The sequence below is a fragment of the Convolutriloba macropyga genome, chromosome 1 (genome assembly GCF_964194025.1).
Source record: "Convolutriloba macropyga chromosome 1, txConMacr16.3, whole genome shotgun sequence".
Taxonomy (NCBI): domain Eukaryota; kingdom Metazoa; phylum Xenacoelomorpha; order Acoela; family Convolutidae; genus Convolutriloba; species Convolutriloba macropyga.
This window is the reverse complement of record NC_134468.1, coordinates 56,390,341-56,418,025: the sequence shown is the minus strand read 5'-3', so window position 1 is coordinate 56,418,025 and position 27,685 is coordinate 56,390,341. Positions and strand designations below refer to the sequence as shown.

At 36.3% G+C, this 27,685-nt stretch overlaps 2 protein-coding genes and 1 non-coding gene across 4 annotated transcripts in view; all 3 read right to left on the bottom strand.

Annotated features, from left to right (window-relative positions):
* Positions 1-11,052, bottom strand: part of LOC142340607 (uncharacterized) — a 93,871-nt gene extending 82,819 nt beyond the window's left edge. For both annotated transcript variants that reach the window (XM_075391298.1, XM_075391306.1), the window contains exon 1: positions 10,731-11,052. In XM_075391298.1, coding sequence (XP_075247413.1) covers positions 10,731-10,997 — 267 coding nt within the window. In that variant the 5' untranslated portion in view covers positions 10,998-11,052. The remainder of the gene's footprint in view (positions 1-10,730) is intronic.
* Positions 11,053-12,111: 1,059 nt separating this feature from the next.
* Positions 12,112-12,272, bottom strand: LOC142353008 (U1 spliceosomal RNA). The gene has a single exon (XR_012761015.1). It is a non-coding gene; the product is annotated as a U1 spliceosomal RNA (small nuclear RNA).
* A 972-nt stretch (positions 12,273-13,244) lies between these two features.
* LOC142340575 (constitutive coactivator of peroxisome proliferator-activated receptor gamma-like) lies at positions 13,245-24,583 on the bottom strand. Its single transcript, XM_075391247.1, has 2 exons — positions 23,897-24,583; positions 13,245-15,127 (listed from the first exon to the last, which is right to left on the bottom strand). Exon 2 carries the CDS (start codon positions 15,116-15,118, stop codon positions 13,304-13,306), a length of 1,815 nt encoding a protein of 604 aa, XP_075247362.1. The 5' UTR covers positions 15,119-15,127; positions 23,897-24,583; the 3' UTR covers positions 13,245-13,303.
* Between the last annotated feature and the right edge of the window lie 3,102 nt (positions 24,584-27,685).

Genomic DNA, 27,685 nt, shown 5'->3' with positions numbered 1-27,685 from the left:
ACGTAAAACGGACTATGAGCAATTTCGGAAAACAATTTCTTAAGAAAAATTAGATAAATGTTTCGTGTTCAGTTCCAGGACATTTTACAAAAACTTTTGATAGTAATTATCATAATTTAAATTCATCAAAGTATTTCGCAACTTAAGGTTTCTCACTCAAGATTTTCGGCTACTCTGAAAACTACCGGCTGTTTTTCCTGTTGTTTGTCTCAATCTTCAACTAAATAAATTTGGCTTGTTTCGCAGCAGCTTCACAAGAAAATGTTTGGTGCTAAAACAATTCCGAAATATCAATTTCGATATGCTGATTTGATATATATTATGGTTTCAAACGGAATGTGGGAATATTTTGTGCCACGGAAAGAACAATCAAGCCTCTTTGTTGCCTTTATGAATGGTGTGATAAAACACAGTAACAACAGAAAAAAAACTATGGAGAAAAAATTTGTCAGACAAGGTACACTCCAAATATGTCGTTAGACCCGAGAGTAGTAAGGCCCTTGGACTTTACCAGTTTATCAAATTTCAAAACAGTAAAACATAGCCGGCAGATTGCCGGAATATCTGCGCAAGAAAAGACTTGCGCGCCGTATAATAGAGATAGAAACAGAGATGCATCTAAATTGAAAAAAATCGACGCCGCTCAAAAAGCTAGGTAAAATCTTCAACGATAAATTATTGAAGCTTGTTAAAATTCATTCCACAAAAGCCTTTTATTAGTGACCATAACTGCACATATGAGTTCCTTTTACCTTAAACTAATTCGAATTAAACTTAAGTTTTAAAGTGCCTCAAAATCTAATCAGTCAAATGAACGAAAAACCTTTGCTAGAGGGAGAATGAGAATTGACGTCACCCACGCTAACGCTGTTAGTGAGAGGAAGAATTCATTCAGAAAATTTGACTTTTTCAGCTTTGCTGTGTGAACCAAGGTAAAACGAAAGAGCGTCAGACGACAAAACAAAATACATAGCAGGGCAAGTCCTGACGTACAAATCAAAGAATTTTTGTTGGCTAAACATAAAACTAGACGTCGAATGGACTATGAGGGAATTTGGAAAACCAATTCGAAAGAGAAATTCAAGGTTTCGTGTTTTTCAAAAGCACGTTTTACGAAAATTTTTGATATTATTTATCATAATTGGAGTGCATCAAAGTATTTCGCAATTGAAGGTTTCTCACTAAAGTTTTTTGGCTCCTCTAAAAACTACTTGTTGTTTTTTCCCTGTTGTTTGTCTCAACCTTCAACTAAATAGTTTTAGTTTGCTTCGCAGCAGCTTCACAAGAAAATGTATGGTGCTAAAACAAACAATTCTGAAACAGGAACTTCGATATGCTGATTTGATATATATTATGATTTCAAACCCGAATTTGGGAAAATTATTTGCCAAGCACAGAACAAACGAGCCTCCTCGTTCCCTATATTATTAGTGTGATAAAACACAGTAAAAAATGAAACAAAACTTTAGACAAAAAATGGTGAGACTAGGTACACTCCAAACATGTCGACAGACCCGAGACCACTAAGGCCCTTGGGCTTTAACAGTTTATCAAATTTCAAAACAGTATAACATAGCCGACAGATTACAGGAATAGCTGCGAAAGAATAGATTTGCGTGCCGCATAATAGAGATTGAATCATTTAGATCTAAATTGAAAAAAATCGACGCGCTCAAAAAGCTAGTTAAAACATTCAGCGATAAATCAATAAAGCTTGTTAAATTCATTCCGCAGCAGCCATTTATTCCGCAGCAGCCATTTCGATTTGATATATATTATGATTTCAAATTTCTCACTCAAGATTTTTGGCTCCTCTGAAAACTACCTGCTGTTTTTCCCTGTTGTTCGTCTCAATCTTCAACTAAATAATATTGGCTTGTTTCGCAGCAGCTTCATAAGAAAATGTTTGGTGCTCAAACAAAAAATTCTGAAATATCAATTTCGATATGCTGATTTGATATATATTATGGTTTCAAACGGAATGTGGGAACATTCTGTGCCACGCAAAGAACAATCAAGCCTCCTTGTTACCTATATGAATGGTGTGATAAAACACAGTAAAAACAGAAAAAAAACTATGAAAACAAAAATTGGTCAGACAAGGTACAATCCAAATATGTCGTTAGACCCGAAAGTAGCAAGGCCCTTGCACTTTACCAGTTATCAAATTTCAAAACAATATAACAAAACTCTTTCAAATTGTTTCGCAGCAGCATCACAAGAAAATGTTAGGTGTTAAAACAAACAATTCTGAAACATCAATTTCCATATGCTGATTTGATATATATTATGCTTTCAAACGCGAATGTGGGAACATTCTGTGCCACACAAAGAACAATCAAGCCTCCTTGTTGCCATATGAAACGTGTAATAAAACACAGTAAAAACAGAAACAAAAACTATGTAGACAAAAATTGGTCAGACTAGGTACACTCCAAATTAGCCCGAGACTAGTACGGCTCTTGCGCTTTACCAGTTTATCGAATTTCAATACAGTATAACATAGCCGGCAGATTTCCGGAATATCTGCGAAAGAATAGAATAGCGTGCGCCGTATAATAGAGATAGAAACAGATATAGATCTAAACTGAAAAATCGACGCCGCTCAAAAAGCTAACTAAAACATTCAACGGTAGATTAATAAAACTTGTGAAAACTCAATCCGCAGAAGCCCTTTATTATGGACCTCTACTGCACATATGAATTCCTTTGACCTTAAACTAATTCAAATTAAACTTAAGTTTTAACGTGCAAAGGTCATTTTATTGAGTGAGGTAAGTCACGTATGATAAAAACCTAATCACGCAAATGAACTTAAAACCTTTGCTAGAAAGAGAATGAGAATACACGTCACCTGCGCAAACGCTGTTATTGAGAGGAAGAAGTCATTCAGACAATTTGACCTTTTCGCTTAGCTAAGTGAACAAATGAAAAACGAAAATGAGCGTCAGACGACCAAAAAAACATAGCACGACATGTCCTGACGTACAATTCAAAGATTTTTCGTTGACTAAATAAAAATTAGACGTAAAACGGACTATGAGGGATTTCGGAAAACCATTTTTAAACAAAAATTAGATAAATGTTTTGTGTTTAGTTCCAGGACATATTACGAAAATTTTTGATAGTATTTATCATAATTTAAGTGCATCAAAGTATTTCGCAACTGAAGGTTTCTCACTCAAGATTTTTGGCTCCTCTGAAAACTACCTGCTGTTTTTCCCTGTTGTTTGTCTCAATCTTCAACTAAATAATATTGGCTTGTTTCGCAGCAGCTTCACAAGAAAATGTTTGGTGCTGAAACAAAAAATTCTGAAATATCAATTTCGATATGCTGATTTGATATATATTATGCTTTCAAACGCGAATGTGGGAACATTCTGTGCCACACAAAGAACAATCAAGCCTCCTTGTTGCCATATGAAACGTGTAATAAAACACAGTAAAAACAGAAACAAAAACTATGTAGACAAAAATTGGTCAGACTAGGTACACTCCAAATTAGCCCGAGACCAGTACGGCTCTTGCGCTTTACCAGTTTATCGAATTTCAATACAGTATAACATAGCCGGCAGATTTCCGGAATATCTGCGAAAGAAAAGAATAGCGTGCGCCGTATAATAGAGATAGAAACAGATATAGATCTAAACTGAAAAAAAATCGACGCCGCTCAAAAAGCTAACTAAAACATTCAACGGTAAATTAATAAAACTTGTGAAAACTCAATCCGCAGAAGCCCTTTATTATGGACCTCTACTGTACATATGAATTCCTTTGACCTTAAACTAATTCAAATTAAACTTTTAACGTGCAAAGGTCATTTTATTGAGTGAGGTAAGTCACGTATGATAAAAACCTAATCACGCAAATGAACTTAAAACCTTTGCTAGAAAGAGAATGAGAATACACGTCACCTGCGCAAACGCTGTTATTGAGAGGAAGAAGTCATTCAGACAATTTGACCTTTTCGCTTAGCTAAGTGAACAAATGAAAAACGAAAATGAGCGTCAGACGACCAAAAAAACATAGCACGACATGTCCTGACGTACAATTCAAAGATTTTTCGTTGACTAAATAAAAATTAGACGTAAAACGGACTATGAGGGATTTCGGAAAACCATTTTTAAACAAAAATTAGATAAATGTTTTGTGTTTAGTTCCAGGACATATTACGAAAATTTTTGATAGTATTTATCATAATTTAAGTGCATCAAAGTATTTCGCAACTGAAGGTTTCTCACTCAAGATTTTTGGCTCCTCTGAAAACTACCTGCTGTTTTTCCCTGTTGTTTGTCTCAATCTTCAACTAAATAATATTGGCTTGTTTCGCAGCAGCTTCACAAGAAAATGTTTGGTGCTGAAACAAAAAATTCTGAAATATCAATTTCGATATGCTGATTTGATATATATTATGGTTTCAAACGGAATGTGGGAACATTCTGTGCCACGCAAAGAACAATCAAGCCTCCTTGTTACCTATATGAATGGTGTGATAAAACACAGTAAAAACAGAAAAAAAACTATGAAAACAAAAATTGGTCAGACAAGGTACAATCCAAATATGTCGTTAGACCCGAAAGTAGCAAGGCCCTTGCACTTTACCAGTTATCAAATTTCAAAACAATATAACAAAACTCTTTCAAATTGTTTCGCAGCAGCATCACAAGAAAATGTTAGGTGTTAAAACAAACAATTCTGAAACATCAATTTCCATATGCTGATTTGATATATATTATGCTTTCAAACGCGAATGTGGGAACATTCTGTGCCACACAAAGAACAATCAAGCCTCCTTGTTGCCATATGAAACGTGTAATAAAACACAGTAAAAACAGAAACAAAAACTATGTAGACAAAAATTGGTCAGACTAGGTACACTCCAAATTAGCCCGAGACTAGTACGGCTCTTGCGCTTTACCAGTTTATCGAATTTCAATACAGTATAACATAGCCGGCAGATTTCCGGAATATCTGCGAAAGAATAGAATAGCGTGCGCCGTATAATAGAGATAGAAACAGATATAGATCTAAACTGAAAAAAAATCGACGCCGCTCAAAAAGCTAACTAAAACATTCAACGGTAGATTAATAAAACTTGTGAAAACTCAATCCGCAGAAGCCCTTTATTATGGACCTCTACTGCACATATGAATTCCTTTGACCTTAAACTAATTCAAATTAAACTTAAGTTTTAACGTGCAAAGGTCATTTTATTGAGTGAGGTAAGTCACGTATGATAAAAACCTAATCACGCAAATGAACTTGTTTTGAAAATGTTTTGTGTTTAGTTCCAGGACATTTTACGAAAATTTTTGATAGTATTTATCATAATTTAAGTGTATCAAAGTATTTCGCAACTGAAGGTTTCTCATTCAAGATTTTTGGCTCCTCTGAAAACTACCTGCAGTTTTTCCCTGTTGTTTGTCTCAATCTTCAACTAAATAATATTGGCTTGTTTCGCAGCAGCTTCACAAGAAAATGTTTGGTGCTGAAACAAAAAATTCTGAAATACCAATTTCGATATGCTGATTTGATATATATTATGGTTTGAAACGCGAATGTGGGAACATTCTGTTCCACGCAAAGAACAATCAAGCCTCCTTGTTGTCTATATGAATGGTGTGATGAAACACAGTAAAAACAGAAAACTATGTAGACCAAAATTGGTCAGACAAGTTACACTCCAAATATGTCGTTAGACCCGAGAGAAGTAAGGCCCTTGGGCTTTACCAGTTTTTCAAATTTCAAAACAGTATAACATAGCCGTCAGATTTCCGGAAGATCTGTGAAATAATAGACTTGCGTGCGCCGTATAATAGAGATAGAAACAGATACAGATCTAAATCCAAAAATTGACGTCGCTCAAAAAGCTGGCTAAAACATTTAGCGAAAGATTAATAAAGCTTGTGAATACTCATTCCGCAGAAGCCTTTATTAGAGACCTTTACTGCACATATGAATTCCTTTGACCTCAAACTCATTCAAATTAAACTTAACTTTTAACGTGCAAAGGTCATTTTATTGAGTGAGGTAAGTCATGTATGATCAAAACCTAATCACGCAAATGAACTTAAAACATTTGCAAGAGAGACAATGAGAAATAACGTCACCTGCGCAAACGCTGTTAGTGAGAGGAAGAAGTCATCTGCTAATTTTGACTTTCAGCTTTGCTGTGTGAACAAATGTAAAACAAAAATAAGCGTCAGACGACCAAAAAAAACATAGCACGACAGGTCCTTACGTACAATTCAAAAGATTTTTCGTTGAATAAAGAAAACACTAGACGTAGAACGGACTATGAGCGATTTCGGAAAACCATTTCTAAAGAAAAATTAGATAAATGTTTCGTGTTCAGTTCCAGGACATTTTACAAAAACTTTTGATAGTAATTATCATAATTTAAATTCATCAAAGTATTTCGCAACTGAAGGTTTCTCACTCAAGATTTTTGGCTCCTATGAAAACTACTTGTTGTTTTCCCTGTTGTTTGTCTCAATATTTTTGGCTAAATATTTTTGGCTTGTTTCGCAGCAGCTTCACAAGAAAATGTTTGGTGCTAAAACAAACAATTCTGAAATATCAATTCCGATATGCTGATTTGATATATATTATGGTTTCAAACGGAATGTGGGAACATTCTGTGCCACGCGAAGAACAATCAAGCCTCCTTGTTGCCTTTATGAATGGTGTGATAAAACACAGTAAAAACAGAAAAAAACTATGTAGACAAAAATTGGTCAGACAAGGTGCACTCCAAATATGTCGTTAGACCCGAGAGTAGCAAGGCCCTTGGACTCTACCAGTTTATCAAATTTCAAAACAGTAAAACATAGCCGGCAGATTGCCGGAATATCTGCGGAAGAATAGACTTGCGCGCTGTATAATAGAGATAGAAACAGATGGATCTAAATTGAAAAAAAATCGACGCCGCTCAAAAAACTAGGTAAAAACTTCAACGATAAATTATTGAAGCTTGTTAAAATTCATTCCACAGAAGCCTTTTATTAGTGACCTTTCCTGCACATATGAGTTCCTTTCACCTTATACTAATTCGAAATAAACTTAAGTTTTAAAGTGCCTCAAAATCTAATCATTCAAATGAACGTAACACCTTTGCTAGAGAGAAAATGAGAATTGACGTCACTCACGCAAACGCTGTTATTGAGAGGAAGAAGTCATTCAGAAAATTTGACTTTTTCAGCTTTGCTGTGTGAACCAATGTAAAACGAAAAAGAGCGTCAGACGACGAAACAAAACAACATAGCAGGACAAGTCCTGACGTACAAATCAAAGAATTTTTGTTGGCTAAACATAAAACTAGACGTCGAATGGACTATGAGGGAATTTGGAAAACCAATTCGAAAGAGAAATTCAAGGTTTCGTGTTTTTTTAAAGCACGTTTTACGAAAGTTTTTGATAGTATTTATCATAATTGAAGTGCGTCAAAGTATTTCGCAACTGAAGGTTTCTCACTAAAGTTTTTTGGCTCCTCTGAATACTACCTGCTGTTTTTCCCTGTTGTTTGTCTCAATCTTCAACTAAATAATATTGGCTTGTTTCGCAGCAGCTTCACAAGAAAATGTTTGGTGCTGAAACAAAAAATTCTGAAATATCAATTTCGATATGCTGATTTGATATATATTATGGTTTCAAACGGAATCTGGGAACATTCTGTGCCAAGCAAAGAACAATCAAGCCTCCTTTTTGCCTATGTGAATGGTGTGATAAAACACAGTAAAAACAGAAAAAAAACTATGTAAACAAAAATTGGTCAGACAAGGTACAATCCAAATATGTCGTTAGACCCGAGAGTAGCAAGGGCCGTGGACTTTACCAGTTTATCAAATTTCAAAACAGTATAACATAAACGGCAGATTGCCGGAATATCTGCGGAAGAATAGACTTGCGCGCCGTATAATAGATATAGAAACAGAGATGCATCTAAAATGAAAAAAAATCGACGCCGCTCAAAAAGCTAGGTAAAACATTTAACGATAAATTATTGAAGCTTGTTAAAATTCATTCCACAAAAGCCTTTTATTAGTGACCATAACTGCACATATGAGTTCCTTTTACCTTAAACTAATTCGAATTAAACTTAAGTTTTAAAGTGCCTCAAAATCTAATCACTCAAAAGAACGTAAAACCTTTGCTAGAGAGAGAATGAGAATTGACGTCACCCACGCAAACGCTGTTAGTGAGATGAAGAATTCATTCAGAAAATTTGACTTTTTCAGCTTTGCTAAAGGAACAAATATAAAACGAAAAAGAGCGTCAGATGATGAAACAAAAAAATATAGAACAAGTCCTGACGTACAATTCAAAGAATTTTCGTTGACTAAACAAAAAACTAGACGTAGAACGGACTGTGAGTGAATTTGGAAAACCAATTCTAGAGAAAAATCAGATACAAAAATTTAAGAAACCCGAAAATCAATGCCAGAATGCCGCATGATAAAACAAACAACTAACGCGAAACAGAAATTCGGTTCAAACAAAAAACGATGCCTAGAATGAACTATGAATGGATTGGGAAAACCATTTAGGAAAAAATTCGATCCAAAAACCGAAACAGTAAAAAATCAAATTGAAATTGCCAATGTGAACAAAAACCACTAGCAAGACAACATTTTTTGTTCAAACACCGTTTTCTCACTTTACTTAGAGCAAAAAATTTCACGCCGCAAAACCACTTGCTTTTTCGCTCCACTTACTGTTTTGGCATGACCAAAATCACAAATTTTGACTTCAAAATCTTGAAAATGTGTTAACAGATATTTAAGACAGCGCCCCAATACAATTCAAATTCCTTGAATTGTAAAAAATCAAGAGAAGGCCAATAATAACCTCAGCTATCGCTTCGCGGCTATTAATGAAATAAATTTAATTTACTATTTAAATGTTCTGTTTCCATTCGTCTACATCTTGGTATATGGTTTGTTTATTATTGAGGGCTGTTGTTTTAAGGTGTTGTCCTCAGTTTGTTCGTTCAATTTTTTGAATTTTAATTGGGGAGTGAGCACTGAATTGAACAACCTAAGGCGCCTTTGAATTGACATCTAGATTTAGAAATACTGCGTTTAACACGCACCACTCAGTTCAGCTGCTGTAAATTCTGAAAGAGCAACAATTAGAAAGTTTTGGCATGAAACTTTTCTTTGAGTTAAACAGGATAGGTCTGATGAAACATCTCTTGCAAAAAATACAGGACGACGACGCAAATACGCCGAAAGTCAAAATTAAGTTAGCAGTCGACAACTTTCCGCAGCAAATTTGCACTAATTACGGATCAGCGGCAGCACTTGAAAAAATTTTGTCACTGATTTTCTACTAAAGTGGTCTTGCTTGGTCTGAGTTTGTGACAACACCAAGCTGTAACTTGCAGTAATCTTTATTGCACAACTGTCAACTTCTGACGCGAGTATGCCTAGTGTCGAATATGCTGTGAAACGTATTTTGAGATAATGTCGTATTTATAATGTCCAGATCCTTGAAAACTTCCAGTTGCATGTGATCCAGTATACTAGACGGCTAATGTGATCCAGCGGCACAAGTTACAGTTGGCACAGCTCGGGAGTTTTAGTTGGCACAGCTCGGGAGTTACAGTTGGCTCAGCTCGCGAGTTACAGTTGGCACAGCTCGGGAGTTGGCACAATTCCAGTTGGCACAGAGCCAGCACACTAGACGCCCCAAAATGAAAGACTAATCGCAGGACGTAGTCAAAGGGAAAACATGCCACAGGGCATGACAATTTAAGTCAAACTGCAAACACTCCAAATATTTCAATTGTATATATAATTTTTATGCATAATAGTATTAATCAATCAAAATTTAACTATTATGCTGTTGGTTTCCTTCTCTAAGTAGAGTTTAGTGAGGTATTTTTTCGGAACGATTTATCATACTATGTTATGAGCTCTGATCAGAGAAAAAAGGCTGTAAAACAATTCTGAACAGTTTAAGCTAAGTATAAAAATTAAATGCTGTTTTTACACTGAACAGACTTCGTTTTTTTTGTCTGAAATTACACTTTTCATAGTAAAAAGTGACATGATCATAATATGTTCATAGTAAAAATACAGACCGAGAAATACTATGATTCAGCGCTGATTTACTATGGCACTAGGGTCTGGGATATTCTGACGCGAGTAAGCCTAGTGTAGAATATGATGTGAAACGTATTTTGAGATAATGTCGAGAAATGGGAGTATTTCAATTAAACTTTCACAATGCAAAGTTGCGGTGGAAACTTATTTTTTACTCTAAAAAAATTGAACTCATCAAATGGACAATTATGTTTAAAAAACATGAGAAAACGACTAACATCAGGCAAATTGCCCTCAAACGACTGGCGAGCGGTGAGCTTCAGCAGTAGCCATCTGGGGCTGAGGGATATTCGACTTTAAAAATCACGAAAATGTGTGAACAGATCTTTAAAAAAAGACAGCGCCCCAATACAATTCAAAGTCTTTGAATTGTAAAAAACCAAGAGCACCGCAATATAGCTCAGCTCAGCTTACAGCTTCGCAGCTATAAAAAAATTTGTTGATCAGACAAAGAAAAGGAACGAAAAAATCGGCAGTGCAAAAAATTAACTACAAACATTGTTTCAGCAATTAAGGAGCATGACTAATCCTCGGTTGTTAAACTTACATTGGTTCGAAAAAAATGGAGCCAAAATCCTTAACTGCGTGTACATGTTCGGGAACGTTTCTGCTGACGCTGCTCACCTGATAGGTAACATTGACATCAACAGCAGACGCTGCACAGAAGTAGCTGCTGTTCTCTGGCACTCCCTGCAGTTGCAAGTAGGAACAGTCAGACAGCTCTGACTGAGGTGTGTTGGGTGCTGAGATACCCAGCGACAGCGGGGAACCCACAGGATTGATGGCAAAGTGAGGTTTAAGCAGAGAATTTGAGAAAGCGGCTTTGCGGGGAGGGGGTAAAGCAGGGGTCTTGAAAATGCTGTCATCGTCACCCTTTGACGCCGTCGCCATTACAAACTGAAAAGAGAACTTTTATTCATCGAAAATGTCGTGAATCTATTCAAATAGGCCGACCTTTAAAAATGAACTTTACGATTGCGCTGTTCACATATCGGATCATAGCGACTTGTATCTATCTACTTTATAAAACGGAAAATGAAGTCCACAGTTCATGTGGTCTCATATGGCTACGTTGAAAAATATTTACATGTAAATATCGTTTTTAATATCTGCAATATCACACTAGTGACTGAGTGGAGTGTCTTGAGAAAGAATACAAAACAACTTTGATGTCAAGTACGCGCCTCGTGGAATTACAGAGAGAGAATGTTTTTATTTTACTATGATCAATAATTGTTCACTTCTTACTCCCGAGCCATATATTTCTGAGTTCAAAGAGAACACTGAATTGACGATATACTACACGATTAAGGTCCTTTGTGCTAAAGTTTGTGTTCGTTTCATTAACTGTCGGCTCAATGTCTTTTTTATTTTCATTTCAACTCCATGTTGTTCACACTAAGCTTATTTACTCAGGCTCTACAGTACTAGCCCAGAAAAGTTTTGTTTTCAGAACGTCTTCAGAAAGATATGCTATATTTTGAAGGTGTAAATGAGTTCGAAATAAATGAGAGCCTACCCCATCCCATCTCTTCCATACATCTCACATCAATAAATTTCATATTCTAATATGGAGACAACAGTTGCGAAAAATAAATCGTACTTCCAATTAACGACAAAAATTCCCCTATCTCCCTTTACAGTTTCCACCATAAACTAGGGTCCCTACGTACACTTAATTATCCGTACATTCAAAACGGTTGTTCTATCAGTAGAACCAAATTGAAAGGGCTATGCCATTCCAAAAGAAATCAATTTCCATAAGCTTGAACGTTAAATGCAAAATATGCTAGTTCACACAGAGGACCCCATTTTACCTCGGTTGATTTGTTTCATAAGTTTTCATTTTACAGTTCGATTGTAATTATTGATGGTAACCTTGTTTCAGTGATTGCTAGTTTACATTAACTTTTAAATTTTCGTTTCCAGCAATCAACTCTTCTTTAGATAGGCAACTTATTAACTTAGACCCAAACTGGTATATCTAGTAGATTGTTCAATTTGTAAGGGAGAGCGCGAACGCAGTCCCAACACTAAGAAATTGTGCGTCCGAGTTTCTCGCTTTGGAGAAATCGCAGGGGTCAACCTCCGCGCAGTGCAATGCGGAGGCCTCGCCCTGGGCCACCCCTCTACTTGATCAGGGGACGGCCGACGCCAGGTAAGTATGAAAAATATGGCCAAAACCGGCGGTATTCATTCTTAGTCAATATTCGTTTCTTAACAAGTTGAAAACGATTTAATTCCGTTACATCAACAATGCGACAGACTTGCGCCGCTAACCTCCGCAGGTCTTCGAAGCACTTAGAGTTCAACCAGAAGTCAATTTCGTATTCGGGGTCAAGGACGCTAAAAGTGAGTTTTTCGGTCAACAACGATTTGGAGTCATTTTCGCATAAATTATACTGACTACTAAGCAAAATATACACGTATTCGATCGTGGGAATTTAGAAGTAAGCGTACTATGCCGTGTGATAAAATATAGAACTATAAATAGCACGTGCCGTCATGCTTTGCATGCATGAACAAATACCGAATTTGTAGCTTTACGTTACAATTGTAGCAGCCGACGGATCACTTCGACTTGCAAAAGGGTGCTAGGAAAATTGGCCGACAGGGCGTTTAGCCGACAAGGAAAAAATGGGAAATTTAGCCGACAATTTTATCATAATTGGTAATAAAAGTCTCATTGGTCAGTAGTTCGGTTGTGATAGATTCATATCAAGTCCCACGGGCCGCTGAGGCATGGCCATGGCCAGCGAGGCATGGCCAGATGTGGTTAAATACCTTTGTTACGCTAGTTGATAGACCTTCGTTACACTAGTCGATGAAAAAACTGCGGTATATTTGTCCGCCTACGAAATAGTGTTTTAAATTGGCCAATCACAGCTTCAGAATAAGTTTTATTGCTCATTTTACTTAAATTGTCGGCTAAATTTCTCATTTTTTGGTTGTCGGCTAAACGCCCTGTCGGCCAATACGGCGGTCACCTTGCAAAAGGCAGTGCATATAACCGACAGTCTACTACGACCAAAAACGTCTCCAAAATCATTTAATCGTATTCAGGCAAAAAAAGCAGAACAAACGAGTAACCAACTTCTAAGATGCTGAAGCTATAAGCGCTTCGAACTGTATGTTCAATCACGTATCTGTTCAATTAAACTAATAGATTTCAAATACATATAGAAAAGTTACATATATTACACCTTAAAATTCATAAAATCAAAAATAGCGCTTCTAATCGACTTCGCTCGGTCGCTCTCAGAAGCCTTGTCAATTTTGATTTCCTGCAGAAAAATTTTCTGGAACAATACACCATCAAAGAAATTTTTCTGTGAGAACGAAAATGAAGGAAAAATAGGGCCCAATATCGATATTATTCGACCAACTGCCTGAATTCCACGGTTGAACAATGTTGCCAAGTGTATCGCGTTGTAGTTTGGGTACGCTCGAATTTGGTGCTTGAATTCATACAATTCCGAATCGAGTATAACAAACATAGAAACAAATAACTCAACCTCAGTCAAATTCAATAACTGCTCAATTTGGTGCAAGTAATACAAAACAAGAGAGCAAATGTAAAACTTAGGGTTAATTCTAAGAAATAATCTTTCCAAGTCTGACTGAAAAGATTGTTCATCAATTACATTTTTACCCGTAATGCCCCAGAGAAGAACTTTGAGCTTCTCAGAAATAAGCGTGGGGTCTGCACTTTGAGTTAAAGATAGCAAATCGACTTCAAAGGGTGGAAAGACAACCGGAACATTTCTAGCTCGTTTTACTGAATGCTCAGACCAGACTGAAAATTCTTGAATCACATTTTTACCAGGTTTAAATTCCTGATGCTTTCTTAAGATACCCATGTACCGTGAATTTATGGGCTCATAAACTAGAGCAGTAGCCTTGAACTGCGATGTCAGATCTTCGAAGGCATTACTGTGTTCAACGCACGAGTGTACTAAAACCTGGGCTGCCATTGGGTTAAAATTTGAATGCAACATTAACGCGTCAAGCAAATTTTTGCCGTAAGAATCAGTAATTTGCTTCGTATTACCAGTTACGTTTAATAATAGAAAACTATTAAGGGAGCTTCTGATGGCATTTTCAGTTTGACTTGTAGCAGAATTCATGAAAACTTCTCTGTTTAATAAACTGCTCATTTCTTCCACAGACATTCCTATCGTCAGCTTTTCAGAGATAACTTTTGCCACGGCAGGTATTAGAATTTGATGTCTAGGAAACCCAGATCTGCGCCAATTAGTAATTCTAAAATGAAACTTTCTCAAACTATCTTGAGATAAATAATCGTTTCCCAGTAACGTGGCCACAACCGGTAACCATCGAGGGTCCAACTTATTAACTTTTGCCAGCTCACAGCTGCTGTAAACTCTTGTTGATAAGTCGTTTAGATCTAAATGCTGAGCTGATAGATAATACTTAGCTGCATTGTAAATCACAAAATCGCTGTCTTGGGCCATAATAGCGACAACTTTTGAGGGATTCTGTTTTGCATATAGAGCAATCTCTTCATCACACTCTTCTGAAGTAACGATTACTTTACACTTACACTCTTCTGTTAAAATAAACCTCTGAAACATGCTTATACCAGTCGGTAGAATAAATGCCGAAACTTCCGCAACACATTCGCCAGTTCGGATTCTGTTCATTAAATGCTGAACCCGGTGGTAGTTCTCAACCCGTCTCTTTATCCATTCGTCCCGTTTCTGAGTCAAGCAAGGTCCATCATAAAAGAATATTGGCTCGGCACCTGCATCGCGGATGGAATTGACAAATCTGTGAATTCTTTCACTGTACTCATTGTACTGTCCGCCACACATCCAATCAAGTCCCTCGAGTAAGTGTCGCAAACTGGAATTGGCATCGACCAGAATCAGAACCTCAGTTGATGTTGTTTCCTCTCTAAATTCCTTAATAACTTGGTTGATATTTACTCTGTAGCAAACTTTTCCTCCGCAATTATTCTCCATGTAACTCTGCAGCCCTTTAACACCCATCGAAGCCCACTGAAAGTTCATGATTTAAGAAAGAATTAGCTCCTAAAGTATGATCAAAAAGAATGGAAATAGAAAATGTTCCCGTGCTTTAAATAACAGGAAGACAAAATCATTAATTTATGCCGTTTGTGACGGCACGGGAAGTAGTGATTAATTTTCCCTAACACAGCAGCTGAAAAAACAGCATATAATATCAGAAGTGTATAAAAAGAGCCGGGTAAAATATAATTTACTATAGAAGGAAATAGAAAGGAATGGGAGCGCAATCAATGTTTACCCGTCCAGAACGAAAATATATGCATGGTAGAGAGCACTTCAGAGCACTCAATATAAATGGTCCTTTTAATTTGAAATACAGTGAGAGAAACATTATTATTTAGGGATTTTGTTTCGGTAACAAAAATGCAAATTCACATGCGCTTTCAAGGCAGACAATAAAACGATTGCTACCACGACAGTGAAAAAACAAAAACTAGCTTAATACAAATGCGCTACTTTTAACGCCCTTAGAAACAATGACAAAAATATCAAAAAAACGGGGGGGGGGCTCTCCTTTGATATGCGTATTCAACTTGGCGCATCGTTCACGTTAACCGACTGTTTGACACAACAATTTAGCCTAAAACTAATCTCTATAAATCAATTAAAAATGGAACCTTCTAGCTATTTTGATTAAGCACATTGCGTTTACAATTCAATAATAAACATTTAAAAGCAACAAATATTCTTTTCGATATGCAGCACATTATAAAACAATTTAAAAGTTTAAGCATGGACTCAATGATTATTTGTTTTCCTCCATTTAGCAAAATAACAAAACCTTTGAAGCTATGCACTTATTTTTTATTTTAGTCATTCTTCATGGAAACTTTAAACACTAATTTAAATACAACTCCGAGCCAACGATAAAAACGTTCTCCTGTTCCTACTTGTAAATTTTTGTTTACAAAAACGCTCTTCGGTTACGATCAGGCGAATATTATCGAAGCTTAATAAATGATGGTTGAATCTGGTCTTTTAAAACCGATCTCATGATCAGCGGAGCATGAGTCCAAAAGACTCATTCGTTCCATATCCGTGTCACAAAATTGAGGCCACCTTACTATTGTATCCCAAATATCAATAAAGTTCTGAAACCGTGCCACTTCGAGAGTAAAAAAATTCTCAGAAGACCAGAGGATAGATTGTCAAGAAAATGAGATATGCCATCATAAAGTTGATCAGAACGAGAGTGCATTTGGCAAACTGAGGAGCAACCAACCGTTGCATGGCAAGTTAATGTATGGCATGTTCAATCCAGCATTTTTGTCCCATACAGAGCTGTTTATTTTTTCCTAGGAGCGCTAAGTCTACGGAGTGACAATTTACAATTGCTTTTCCTATCGCGCGTCTTAGAACTTCACCGACAGCTGTTGGTTGGACACCTGCGCATTTGTCGAGTGGAATTAATCTGCAAAAGTTGTACGGAGTTTTCGGTCTTCCGTGCGTTGGAAAAGCTGCTCGTTTGACGGCTTGGCTATTAATTTTGTCAAAATGAGCTAATGGTAGAGAAAAACTGCGTGTTCCTCGGGTACAAGATAGTCCGGGTTCAGATGAGAGGCTTACGAGTGCTTTTCATTGATGACGGCATAGTTTTGTTTTCTACTTTGTCCCTGAATGACCAAATTCCGCCTTTTTGATTAACCTATTAAAAACTAAAGGGTTTTTGCCATTAGATTGTTGAATTGGCGGCGATCTGAATCAGTGTTCTTCTTGCTGGATTTCGCAGATCTTGCGTGGATTGCTTTGGCTTCCTGGAAAAGCATTTAAAATTTCCACCTAAATTAAAAAAAAGATTCGACGACTAATTATTTTGTTATCTGAACTATCATTTTTGTTTGGCATGATCAGAATGAGGAAAGGAAAAAACATAGCAGAAACAGCGCATGCTATTGTTTATTTAGAAAAAATCTAACTAACAACTCCTAAATTGTAAAAGCGGGGCATAAAAGACACACTTGGTTAAAAAATTGGTTTTTGTAACTTGTTTGAAATTTCGGAAAATGAAAAGCAACGAAATCACAGACTGACTTGGATTCAACATCTCAGTACTAATTGGAGCCTCTGAATTAGAATTGATGCAAATAAGAAGGGGGGTTTTTAGAAAAAAGGAAAAAGCAAATGTTTTCAAGATACATGATCTTTTAAACAGATTATAGTCTTTGAAATTCAGCCTCTCAAAGCTTAAAACTCAAGCGCATTCAATGAAACATTGTGCAGAAGATAACTTTTGTCACATTCAGTTATAAATCTCTTTATTTTCCTATCAATTATAATAAATTTGTGAAGTTTCCCAAAATTATTGAAGGTATGGGAATTATTTGTCCTTTTCTTTATACAGAGCCTCGCCTTTCCTTTCTTTCTATTTTAGTTTTCCATTTAAAGGGTACACAAATCTTCGTTGTAACTTAAAAACACAAAATTCAAAGAAGCTTTGACGAGTTGTTTGGATTTGAATTGAAACACGAGTTCATTTCCGATTGCATTTAGTTGATGTAAATGACTTCAAAATTGAAAATTTGTTCAATTCCTCTACAAAAGTCTAGAAAGTACCGCTAAACGTGTTCTGTCAAAACATTCAATGGATTGCTAGCTCGCATGAAAATCCTAATTTTTAGTTAGCACTAAACTGGTTACTATTTTTCAACGAAAAAGTTGCTTCCTAGTGAGCATAAAAATTTTTTTAAACTGCTGGTAGAAAGGGACGTTCTTTGAATCGTAATTGTAGTACATTACTCCTATCATGAGGAAGTACACAACAAATATTTAAATTAAAGCCTGTGTCGGCAAATTTTTGATACCAATTGCAAAATTTTCTCTTTCATTTTTTTAGCAGTAATAAAGAAATTTTGAAACTTCCCAAAACTTTAGGTTCAAATAATTTCTCCGACACTTCCTGTGTAATGCTGAGTTATTAGTTATTCCTCGTTACGAAACCATCGATACTCATCAATAGTTGCCTGAGTTAAGCAGTATTCCAGTTCGATCGTGTCGCGGATGGTGTTTTCGTAGAAAAAATTGAACACTTGAAGATTGTCAATATTGGCCAAAAACAATTCTTTGTTTGTTTAGATAGATCAAAACATCAAGGATAATTTAGTCATATGTGCGGAACCCAATTTCCTGTTTAAGCAAGTTTTGTTGAAACAAATCCAATACAACCTGCTCATTCATTGGTGCTGAAGCATGTGTACCAATTGGTGCTGGGAAAAAATCAAACCTTCACCAAAGATTATTTTACTGCGCTCTGGGATAATTTTTAATATTTGTTGAAACTCACTGAGAGACTAGCGATAAGGGCGGGAACTCAGAGTGCTCCAGAGAGAACATACAAAAAGGTACTTTATGTTTATTGTAGCAGTGCAGGCGACACAGTTCTCCACAGTTTTCAAAATGATTCGTTCAAAGGGAAAGCAGTCATCAAATAAGATGAAGTCCCAGTCTTGAGTGTTAATAGTGAGGTGAATTCTCTCATCCCATAGATACAATTCTCGTTTAGTAAAGCTCCAAAATGGCAATTATACCCTTCAGCCAGGTTTCAAAAAACCTAAATCTGTTCGATCGTAGCGAGTCAATTGAACAGCAACTGTCACTTTGAAACACCTTTCAAAATTGTGGTTCAACTATCATTGAACTCCTAACATTCAACTTCAGCATGTTGGAAGTGTCTTGTCAACTTAAATTGCCATCTTCGGCAACGAAGTCGACCTTGAGTCCGTTGGTGTTTTGAATTTTAGAAATTTGACTATCTCTGTCGCTTACTCCGCTTATTAGATAACGTCCTCCTTTCAAACACAGGCGTTCTTTGACAGGAGCTTCTTGCGATAAAGTTTGAGAGAAAAATCGTCACATAAGAGGTTTTTATCCGTTTTTCAATACTTCGACAAAAACAGTTCTGCTTGACGTTTTGTTGCTATTATGACTAGAACTTTTCCTGGTTTTTTGATCGCTTGAATAATCTTCGAGTAGCTTCAACTCAACTATTGGGGTGTTCACTAAAACGATCTTCATCACTTCTTACTTCTATTAGTCGGGACAAGTTTATTGTCCCACGACTTATCGCGGTCTTCTTCAACCCCTTCGTTTCTAGAGCAGGTTGTAAGGTTGTAAAGTGGGATCTCTGTTTTTTCTCGGATGAATTTTGGGCACTTTTAACTGCATTTGCTTAGCATTCCGACTTTCCCAACAAATTCGATAAGATTTGTTCCATCGTTTCATCCACTTTAAATTCTCAGTCCTTTTTGACGAGTTTAGTCAGAGCTGTTCCAAAAAACATTGCCAAGATCATTCTTAACTATATGCTTGTAACAAAAAATATTGCGTTTTGGACAAGCCCCTTGATACATTGATTGCAACCCTGTATGATCCAGTACGAGTTTATTCAAGTTAGTAACTACAACAGCACGCAACACATCTATGAGCACTCTTTGAGCTGAAGATTGCTTTCGAGCAAGCCCTACAGTTGCGAGTCATCTTGCAGAATACCCATGCAAGCCAAACAGTTAACTGGTTCCTACTAGAATGTCTTAAAAGACTGTTCCAAAGAAAAATTTCAGGTGCAGTGTTATCTGCAATTTTGTATCAGAGAAAAACTGCGTGTTGGACAGACTTCTTCGTAACTTTAATCGCAGCACCGCTCAGTCCAGTAAAATTTTAGTCAAAATAGAAACTACAACTGCAAGCCACGCATCTAGGTGCAATCCTTGAATTGGGGATTACTCTCGAATAAGTCTTACAGTTGCGAGTCATCTTGCAGATTTCCTGTCAAATCCCATAAGTTACCCGATTGCTACCAAAGTGTCCAAAAAATTGAAAAAGACTACAAGTGCGAGACATTATATAAGTTTTTATAATTTTCTATCGTCTTTTTTACTGATTTCTCAGAATGTCACTTTTTTTCACCCTAAACACAGTGTTGTCTTCTTTTCAATTCAAAACTTTAAGCATGGACTCAGTGAATATTTGATTTCCTCCATTTAGCAAAATAACAAAACCTTTGAAGCTATGTGCTTATTTTTTATTTTAGTCATACTTCATGGAAACTTTAAATACAACTCAGAGACAATGATAAAAATGTTCTCCTGTTCCTACTTGTCAATTTTTGTTTATAAAAAACGCTCTTCGGTTACGATCAGGCGAATATTATCGAAGCTTAATAAATGATTGTTGAATCTGGTCTTTTAAAACCGATCTCATGATCAGCGGAGCATGAGTCCGAAACACTGATTCGTTCCATATCCGAGTCACAAAACTGAGGGCACTTTACTATTGTATCCCAAATTTCAAAAAAGTTCTGAAACCGTGCCTGAAAAAATTCTCAGAAGACTAGAGGATAGATTGTCATGAAAATGAGATATGCTATCATAAATTTGATCAGAACGAGAGTGCATTTGGCAAACTGAGGAGCAACCAACCGTTGCATGGCAAGTTAATGTATCGCATTTTCAATCCAGCATTTTTGTCCCATAGAGCTGTTTATTTTTTCATGGAGCGCTAAGTCTACGGAGTGACAATTTACAATTGCTTTTCCTATCACGCGTCTTAGAACTTCATCAACAGCTGTTGGTTGGACACCTGCGCATTTGTCGAGTGGAATTAATCTGCAAAAGTTGTACGGAGTTTTCGGTCTTCCGTGCGTTGGAAAAGCTGCTTGCCTGATGGCTTGGCTATTAATTTTGTCACAGATGAGCGGATGGTAGAGAAAAACTGCGAGTTCCTCGGGTACAAGATAGTCCGGGTTCAGATGAGAGGCTTCCGAGTGCTTTTCATTGATGACGGCATAGTTTTGTTTTCTACTTTGTCCCTGAATGACCAAATTCCGCCTTTTTGATTCACCTATTAAAAACTAAAGGGTTTTTTGACATTAGATTGTTGAATTGGCGGCGATCTGAATCAGTGCTCTCCTTGCTGGATTTCGCAGATCTTGCGTGGATTGCTTTGGCTGCATGGAAAAGCATTGAAAATTTCCACCTAAATTAAAAAAAAGATTCGATGACTAATTATTTTGTTATCTGAACTATCATTTTTGTTTGTTATGATAAGAATGAGGACAGGAAAAACGATAGCAGAAACAGCGCATGCTATTGTTTATTTAGAAAAAATCTAAATAACAACTCCTAAATTGTAAAAGCGGGGCATAAAAGACACACTTGGTTAAAAAATTGGTTTTTGTAACTTGAAATTTCGGAAAATGAAAAGCAAAGAAATCACAGACCTATTTGGATTCAACATCTCTACTAATTGGAGCCTCTGAATCAGAATTGATGCAAATAAGATGGGGGTTTTTAGAAAAAAGCAAATGTTTTTCTTCAAGATACATGATCTTTTAAACAGATTATAGTCTTTGAAAAAATTCAGCCTCTCAAAGCTTAAAACTCAAGCGCATTCAATGAAACATTGTGCAGAAGATAACTTTTTTCACATTCAGTTATATATCTCGTTATTTTCCTATCAATTATACTAAATTTGTGAAGTTTCCCAAAATTATTGAAGGTATGGGTATTATTTGTCCTTTTCTGTATACAGAGCCTCGCCTTTCCTTTCTTTCTATTTTAGTTTTCCATTTAAAGGGTACACAAATCTTCGTTGTAACTTAAAAACACAAAATTCAAAGAAGCTTTGACGAGTTGTTTGGATTTGAATTGAAACACGAGTTCATTTCCGATTGCATTTAGTTGATGTAAATGACTTCAAAATTGAAAATTTGTTCAATTCCTCTACAAAAGACTAGAAAGTACCGCTAAACGTGTTCTGTCAAAACATTCAATGGATTGCTAGCTCGCATGAAAATCCTAATTTTTAGTTAGCACTAAACTGGTTACTATTTTTCAACGAAAAAGTTGCTTCCTAGTGAGCATTAAAAAATTTTTAAACTGCTGGTAGAAAGGGACGTTCTTTGAATCGTAATTGTAGTACATTACTCCTATCATGAGGAAGTACACAACAAATATTTAAATTAAAGCCTGTGTCGGCAAATTTTTGATACCAATTGCAAAATTTTCTCTTTCATTTTTTAGCAGTAATAAAGAAATTTTGAAACTTCCCAAAACTTTAGGTTCAAATGATTTCTCCGACACTTCCTGTGTTATGCTGAGGTATTCCCCTTTACCAAACCAACGATACTCATCAAGAGTTGCCTGACTTAAGCAGTGTTCCAGTTCGATCGTGTCGCGGATGATGTTTTCGTAGGAAAAGTTGAACACTTGTTGAAGATTGTCACTATTGGCCAAAAACAATTCACAGTTTGTTTAGATAGAAAACATCAAGGATAATTTGGTCATATGTGCGGAACCCAATTTCCTGTTTAAGCAAGTTGTGTTGAAACAAATCCAATACAACCTGCTCATTCATTGGCGCTCAAACATGTGTACCAATTTGTGTAGGGAAAAAAATCAAACCTTCAACCAAGATTACTTTACTGCGCTCTGGGATAAATTTTAATATTTGTTGAAACTTATAAGAGACTAACGATAAGGGCGCGAACTCAGAGGGTTACAGGGAGAACATACAAAAAGGTACTTATGTTTATTGTAGCAGTGCAGGCGACACATTTCTCCACAGTTTTCAAAATGATTCGTTCAGAGGGAAAGCAGTCATCAAATAAAATGATTTCCCAGTCTTGAGTGTTATTAGTGGATTCTCTAATCCCTAGATACAATTCTCGTTTAGTAAAGCTCCAAAATGGCAACTATACCGTTCAGCCAGGTTTCACAAAACCTAAATCTCTGTTCGATCGTAGCGAGTCAATTGGACAGCATCTGTCACTTTGAAACACCTTTCAAAATTGTGGTTCAGCTATCATTATCATTGAACTCCTAACATTCAACTTCAGCATATTGAAAGTGTCTTGTCAACTTAAATTGCCATCTTCGGCAACGAAGTCGACCTTGAGCCCCTTGGTGTTTTGAATTTCAGCATTTTGACTTTCTCTGTCGGGACTACTCCGCTTATTAGATAACGTCCTCTTTTCAAACACAGGCGTTCTTTGACAGCAGCTTCGTGCGAAAAAGTTTGAGAGAAAAATCGTCAGATCAGAGGTTTTTATGCGTTTTTCCACACTTCGACAAAAACAGTTCTGCTTGACGTTTTGTTGCTATTAAGACTAGAACTTTTCCTGGTTTTTTGATCGCTTGAATAATCTTCGAGTAGCTTCAACTCAACTATTGGGGTGTTCACTAAAACGATCCTCGTCACTTCTTACTCCTATTAGTCGGGACAAGTTTATTGTCCCACGACTTATCGCGGTCTTCTTCAACCCCTTCTTTTCTAAAGCGGGTAGTAATGTTGTAAAGTGGGATCTCTGTTTTTTTATTGGATCACTTTTGGGCACTTTTAACTACATTTGCTTAGCTTTCCGACTTTCCCAACCAATTCGATAAGATTTGTTCCATCGTATCATCCACTTTAAATTCTCAGTCCTTTTTGACGAGTTTAGTCAGAGCTGTTTCAAAAAACATTGTCAAGATCATTCTTAAATATACTCTTGTAACAAAAAATATTGCGTTTTGGACAAGCCCCTTGATACATTGATTGCAGCCCTGCATGATCCAGTACGAGTTTATTCAAGAAAGTAACTAAAACTGCACGCCACACATCTACGAGCACTCTTTGAGTTGAAGATTGCTTTCGAGCAAGCCCTACAGTTGCGCGTCATCTTGCAGAATACCCATGCAAGCCAAACAGTTAACTGGTTCCTACTAGAAAGTCCTAAAAGATTATAAGACTACAAGAGAGACATACCTTTAGTTTTCTTTTTTCATCGTCTTTCCTCCTGATTTCTTCTAAGATCAATCATTTTTCGCCATTTATGCAAGAGTGTTGTAGTTTGAAGTCATGATTCACAGAAATTTAACTTCAAGGAACAGACAAAACGCATAGATTTCTGGTCTGCCGATATTGTGATTTTTCTGCTTTCGTTCAGACAATTGTGATGCGATAAAGGATTGGAATTTTGGTCTCCAGTAACCCCGAGACTATGTCAAGTTGTATTACACCGCTGCACGTACACAATAACAATGAGATTTAGCATCATTTTAGTTCAGAAAGTTGAACGAGTTTGTACTCCTCTTCATCCTTAGCACTTCTTTAATTTTCTCTCATTAGTCGCGAAAGTATTCTGGTTTCAAGCGGTCTTTTTCAACTTGGACTCTAGCGCAAGTAGTGTTGTGAACATTTGTGATAGATTGCTTGTTTCGTCGGAATTCAATTTTGAGCCCCTTCAATCAAGGTTTGTGAGCTTTTAATAATTGATTAGCCTTCCCTAACTTTCTCACTTGTTATTAACAGAATTCCCTTCCATTTTTTATTCAACCAATCAATAATATTTTGCCCTGATTGTTTCCGACGTTTCATCTGGTTTTGAATTTTTCTAATTTTTTTTTCGAGTGTAGTCAGAGCTCTGTTCCAAAGAAATAATTTAAGTGCAGTGTTATCTGCACTTTTGTATCAGAGAAAAACTGCGTGTTGGACAGACTCTTTTTCATTTTTTTTCACAGAAACTCTTAGTCCAATAAAACTTTGGTCAACATAGAAACTAGAACTGCAAGCCACGCATCTAGGTGCAATCATTGAATTGGGGATTACTCTCGAATCAGTCTTACCGTTGCGAGTCATCTTGCAGATTTCCTGTCGAATCCCGTAAATTACCAGATTACTACCAAATTGTCCAAAAAACTAAAAAAAACTACAAGTGCGAGACATTATATAAGTTTTTATAATTTTCTATCATTTTTTTTCCTGATTTCTTCTCAGATCAATCGTTTTTTGACCCTCATGCAAGAGTGTTGTAGTTTGAAGTCATGATTCACAGAAATTTAACTTCAAGGAACAGTCAAAACGTATAGAGTTCTCACTGGTCTGCCGATATTGTGATTTTTCTGCTTTCGTTCAGACAATTGTTTGATGCGATAAAGGTTTGGAATTTTGGTCTCCAGCAAGTCCGAGACAATGTCAGGAGTATCTCACCGTTGTGCGTACACAATAAAAATGAAATTTAGCATCGTTTTTAGTTCAGAAAGTAATTGATCTATTTTGTACTCCTCTTCATCCTTAGCACTTCTTTAATTTTCTCTCATTATTCGGGATAATATTCCGGTTTCGAGCGGTCTTTTTCATTTTGGACTAGCGCAAGCAGTATTGTTGTGCACATTTGTGATGTTTTGCTCGTTTTGTGGGAATTTATTTTTGAGCCCCTTCAATAAAGGTTTGTGAGTTTTTTATAACTGATTAGCTTTCCCTAATTTTCTCTTTTGTTTTTAACAGAATTTTCTTCCATTTTTAAATCAACCAATCGATACTATTTTGCCGCGATTGTTTCCGACGCTTCATCTGGTTTTGATATTTTCTAATCTTTCTGACGAGTGTAGTCAGAGCTCTATTCCAAAGAAATATTTTAAGTGCAGTATTATCTGCACTTTTGTATCAGAGAAAACTGCGTGTTGGACATAATCCTTCGTAACATTAATCGCAGCACTGCTTAGTCCTGTAAAAATTTTAGTCAACATAGAAATTACAACTGCAAGCAAAGCAAATATGTGCAATCTTTGAAATGGGGATTACTCTCGAATAAGTCTTACAGTTGCGAGTCATCTTGCAGATTTCCTGTCGAATCCCAGAATTTACCCGATTACTACTAAAGTGTCCTAAAATATTCAGTTCATCCATTTTATATTCTCAGTCCTTTTGATGAGTGTAGTCAGAGTTGTTCCAAAGAACATTGTCATGATTGTTTTTAACTAAACGCTTGTAACAAAAAATATTGAGTTTTGGACAAGCCCCTTGATACATTGATTGCAACCTTGCAAGATCCAGTACGAGTTTAGTCACGATAGTAACTACAACTGCACGCCACACATCTATGAGCACTCTTTGAGTTGAAGATTTTTTTCGAGCAAGCCCTACAGTGGCGAGTCACCTTGCAAAATACCGGTCGAAGCCCATGGGTTAGCTGGTTCCTAATAGACTGTTCTGACAGACTATAAAGGACTACAATGAGGGACATACCTTTATTTTTTTTCATCGTATTTTCTCCTGATTTCAAGGAAGTCACTCAATTTTCGGCGTTTAAGCAAAAGCAAATATGTTGTAGTTAAAAATTCAATGTTCACATACAATTAAACTCTAGGAACAGTCAACTGTATAGAGCTCTCACTGGCCTGCCGATATTGTGATTTTTCTGCTTTCGTTTATACAATTATTTGATACCATAAAATATTGGGGTTTTGGTCTCCAGTAAGTCCGAGACGATGTCAGGTGTATTAAACCGTTGCAGGTACACAAAACCGAAAAGATTTAGTATTCGTATTAGCTCAGAAAGAATTTTATCTAATTTTTACTCCTCTTCATCCTTAGCTTTTTTCAATTTTCCCTCAATAGTCGGGATAAGATTCCGGTCTCAAGCGGTCTTTTTCATCTGAGACTCTAGAGCAAGCAGTATTGTTCGGAACAATTGTGATGTTTTGTTCGCTTAACGCAATTGATTTTTAAGCCTATTCAATCAAGGTTTGTGAGCTTTTAATATTTGATTAGCTTTCCCTATTTCTCTCAATTGTTAATGACAGAATTTCCTTCCTTTTTAATCAACCAATCAATACTATTTTTCCGTGATTGTTTCCGACGTTTCAACGGGTTTGTAAATTTCCTACTTTTTTTATCGAGTGTAGTCAGAGCTCTGTTCCAAAGAAATAATATAAATGTACTGTTATCTGCACTTTTGTATCAGAGAGAAACTGCGTGTTGGACAGAATCTTTCCTGACTTTACTTGCAGCACTGCTTAGTCCAGTAAAAACTTTGGTCAAGAGAGAAACTATAACTGCAAGCCACTCATCTAGGTGCAATCCTTGAATTGGGGATTACTCTCGAATAAGTCTTACAGTTGCGAGTCATCTTGCAGATTTCCTGTCGAATCCCATAAATTACCAGATTACTACCAAAGTGTCCAAAAAAGTTTAAAAAGACTACAAGTGCGAGACATTATATAAGTTCTTATAATTTTAGTTAATAATCCCATTAGATACTACTAAAGTGTCCTAAAATATTATTAAAGACTACAAGTGCGAGACATTATTTTAGTTTTTCTAATTTTCTATCGTCTTTTTTCCGGATTTCTTAGAAGGTCTCTTTTGTCACCGTAAACACAGAGTTTTGTCTTTTTTTAATTTAAAAGTTTAAGAAATTACAGACTGACTTGGATTCAACATCTCAGTACTAATTGGATCTTCTGAATTCGAATTGATGCAAACAAGAAGGGGTTTTTATAAAAAAGGAAAAAGCAAATGTTTTTCTTTGATACATGATCTTTTTAACGTTTAAAAAAGATACATGATCTTTTTAACAGATTATGAACTTTGAAAAAATTCAGCCTCTCAATGTTTAAAACTCAAGTGCATTCAATGAAACATTGTGCGAAAAGATAATTTTTTTCACATTCGGTTATATATCTTGTTATTTTCCTGTCAATTATATTAAATTTGTGAAGTTTCCCAAAGTTATTGAAGGTATGGGTATCATCTGTCCTTTTCCTTATACAG

Coding starts and splice junctions, on each gene's coding strand:
- LOC142340575 (XM_075391247.1), bottom strand. CDS start 15,118: ATGGGTGTTAAAGGGCTGCAGAGTTACATGGAGAATAATTGCGGAGGA.